At 37.3% G+C, this 3,495-nt stretch overlaps 1 protein-coding gene across 1 annotated transcript; it reads left to right on the forward strand.

Moving 5' to 3' along the window:
• Positions 1–209: 209 nt before the first annotated feature.
• LOC18601456 (V-type proton ATPase subunit d2) lies at positions 210–3,208 on the forward strand. The gene is made up of 10 exons (XM_007032397.3): positions 210–504; positions 727–847; positions 1,366–1,473; positions 1,558–1,660; positions 1,864–1,944; positions 2,061–2,146; positions 2,255–2,314; positions 2,414–2,462; positions 2,537–2,671; positions 2,826–3,208. The coding sequence occupies exons 1-10, from the start codon at positions 324–326 to the stop codon at positions 2,955–2,957; spliced, it is 1,056 nt and encodes a 351-aa protein (XP_007032459.1). The 5' UTR covers positions 210–323; the 3' UTR covers positions 2,958–3,208.
• The last annotated feature ends 287 nt before the right edge of the window (positions 3,209–3,495 follow it).

The raw sequence follows: 3,495 nt of genomic DNA on the forward strand, positions 1-3,495 counted from the left end.
TAATAATACATTTGAATTTTTTTTAATGGGGTTGGATAATTATGATAGGAGTTGAAAGCTGAAGAAGCCCAACTTGGCGGGCTTTGGGTGGGCCTGACTTGTAGTTCTCTCAGCTATTGCGTTCATTGGGCGGCCAATGATGTAGAAGAACAAATATGGGGGGCAGCATTGTAATTTAATGGAAACCACGTTACGACACAGATCTACTCCTTTCCTGGCTTGTGAAATCTAAACAGTAATTTCCAGAGCACAACCATTCAAAAGAATTTCCCAAATTCAGATCTTAGTTGCTCAAATAACAATAATTTAAACAGGAAAGGAAAATGTACGGATTCGAAGCTATGACCTTCAATATCCACGGCGGTTACTTGGAAGCCATCGTCAGAGGTCACCGGGCGGGGCTCTTAACCGCCGCCGATTACAACAATCTTTGCCAATGTGAAACCCTTGACGATATCAAGATGCATCTCTCCGCCACCGAGTACGGCCCTTATCTCCAAAATGGTACGCCCTTCGATCGCACTTTCTTCCTCGTCTTCAATTCAATTCCCTTTCCAGTTTGAAATCTACCATGGTTATTCATAGATTTTCATTTTAATTGATATTTATTGCAACTTTACAGGCTTAATTTAATGCTCCTCTTATTATACTTTTGATTTAATTGAGGTGTGTTTTTAATTTACCTTATTCCCTTTAATTTTGATCCTACTTGCTAATGCTTTGCAGAACCTTCACCACTACATACCACTACTATTGTCGAGAAATGCACTCTTAAACTGGTTGATGAGTATAAACATATGTTGTGCCAAGCTACCGAGCCGTTGTCCACCTTCTTAGAGTATATCACGTATGTAGAAATTTGTCCTTTTTTGTTTCTTTGTTTGAATTGCTTGAGAGAGGTTGAACATCGTGCTGTTAGATATAGCCATGGTATTGGTTTCTGTCACATCTTATGGTATAGCTTTGATTTAATTAATATTAGCTGTGTTGAGGTTTTTGTGTAAGATAAATACAATGCTAGGTGTTAATTTGGAAACACCTAAGCACTGGTGGTCTTCATGGGGTGGCATGAATTGGACACATCATTAACTATTCAGCCTAATAGTAGGGGAAGACACAATGTGATCTTCTATTTCCTTGATATTTAGAAGGGGTTGTTTGTTTCCCTCGTCCCATTATTTTGTGAATTAATTGTATGATCAAGGTGGACGTAGCTGCTTGAGTGTTTGGGCTCCTTTCGGCTGTTTCGTTGGTATTGGTAAAACTATCTTTTTAGCTGGTTCGGAGATGCAGTTTGATTGACAGGTTGCTGTGGATTTAGTGCAAAACCAAGGAAAAAACTAATGTTTTGACTGTTTCATTCAGATATGGTCACATGATAGACAATGTTGTCTTGATTGTTACTGGAACCTTGCATGAGAGAGATGTTCAGGAGCTTTTGGAGAAGTGCCATCCTTTGGGCATGTTTGACAGGTGATCTAACCCCTAGATGGAAATCACTCTATTATCTTACCTCTCATAAGACATATTCTCACTTTTCTTCTTTCCCTGATTCAGCATTGCAACCCTGGCAGTTGCTCAGAACATGCGTGAACTCTATAGATTGGTTCTTGTTGACACTCCACTGGCTCCATACTTCTCCGAGTGTATTACCTCTGAGGTACAGGATTCTAACAACTTTTCTAATATTGTTTCACATGTTAACTTTAGTCTTTGATTCTGTGCTTGTGTGTATCTCTCTCTCTATATAAGCATGCATGTTGGATTGTTAATAGCTGTGTTGAAGGAGTTTTGTTTTTTGTTGATTGATTTCATTTTCTAAGCCTTTGATTCTTGGATTTATTCACCTTGGTTTGTCTATAGGACCTTGATGACATGAACATTGAAATTATGAGGAACACTCTCTACAAAGCATACCTTGAAGATTTTTACAAGTTTTGCCAGGTAAGGTTCTGAATACAGAAGAAAAGTGGCTATTTCTTCTTGTGTATGCTAGTTGTTGTCATTTCCTACCTCGTTGTTAAGGTCAATTTCATTTTTCTTTTTTTCTTTTTTTATAGAAACTTGGTGGTGCAACTGCAGAGATAATGTCTGACCTCTTAGCGTTTGAGGCTGATAGGAGGGCTGTCAATATTACCATTAACAGGTTCTATTACTTAAGGATTTGCTACCGAAAGGCTTTTAATTTTACTTGTGATAATTTCTTGCCATGGATTTTTTGATAAATATGTTTGGTGTGGTTTAAATTTTGCAGCATTGGCACTGAGCTTACTCGAGATGATCGTCGGAAATTATACTCTAACTTTGGTCTGCTGTAAGCTCTTTCTCGCGGGCCTAATTATGTTTTTTATATTTTTGGTATTAGATGCTTTTGGAGTGTTGATCTCTAACAATGTTGCTTCATGTTAAACAGTTATCCTTATGGACATGAGGAACTAGCTGTCTGTGAGGATATTGACCAGGTTTGTTTCACATTTATGGTTTGCTTAAATGAAGTTACTTGCTGTTCTAAGTCTTTACTTGGTTTACTGTCTAGGTTCGTGCTGTGATGGAAAAATATCCTCCCTACCAATCTATTTTCTCTAAATTATCGTATGGGGAAAGCCAGATGCTTGACAAGGCATTTTACGAAGAGGAAGTGAAAAGGCTTTGCTTAGCCTTTGAGCAACAGGTTTGTACTTGAGTTCTCAGCCATCCATGACGGTTGTAATAATAGTAATAAAGAAAAGCACAGCAGCAGCATATGCTTGCATTTAAATGTTTTTTACCCTCTTGTTTTCTTCAATGAAATAACGTATTGAATTTTCCTTGTGGATGCCGTGCAGTTCCATTATGGTGTTTTCTTTGCCTACATGAGATTGAGGGAGCAGGAGATCAGGAACCTGATGTGGATCTCTGAATGTGTGGCTCAAAACCAAAAGTCTAGAGTTCATGACAGTGTTGTCTTCATATTTTAGATGATCCGTGATTGAAGTAGGAATAATTAATGGTATTGGCTTTTGCGTGATCATTGATCAGCTGTAAATTGTCCCTCCTCTCTCAAGTCTCCACTCATATTACCATTGGAGTGGTTTAGCTGCTCTAATTTTCCAACATTTGTGTGCTAAAGAATAAATTCCTTTACATGTGTATTATTTGTTAATTGAGGATAAGATGTTGTATCCTGATTGAGTAAAAGTATTACCATGAGGTCGTTTTCAGGTTTCAATATTTTAATGATGGAAATTTCCCGTTGTCGTGAGAGTGTCTGCTCTGCTCTTGTGGAGTGGGCAAGTGATTCTACAAGTAGTGAAATTTTTGTCATTTTTTGGTGAGCTGATGTGATTATTCATCGGGTCTTTTTTCTTTTAAGAAAATAAAATGCTACTCTTTCAGAACCTTAGTGCGTTAATGCAGCACCCTAAAAATAATTATGAATTTTCATAATAAAATAACAATAACCCATTAAGAAAAAAATCTCTTAAAATTTCATTAGAAAGCATTAAAAACGAAAAA

This window comes from Theobroma cacao, chromosome 4 (genome assembly GCF_053813885.1).
Source record: "Theobroma cacao isolate CCN51 chromosome 4, ASM5381388v1, whole genome shotgun sequence".
NCBI classification, from domain to species: Eukaryota; Viridiplantae; Streptophyta; class Magnoliopsida; order Malvales; family Malvaceae; genus Theobroma; species Theobroma cacao.

Coding starts and splice junctions, on each gene's coding strand:
- LOC18601456 (XM_007032397.3), top strand. CDS start 324: ATGTACGGATTCGAAGCTATGACCTTCAATATCCACGGCGGTTACTTG. Junction 848..1,365: donor ACCTTCTTAGAGTATATCAC/GTATGTAGAAAT, acceptor TGTTTCATTCAG/ATATGGTCACATGATAGACA. Junction 2,463..2,536: donor TCTGTGAGGATATTGACCAG/GTTTGTTTCACA, acceptor TTTACTGTCTAG/GTTCGTGCTGTGATGGAAAA.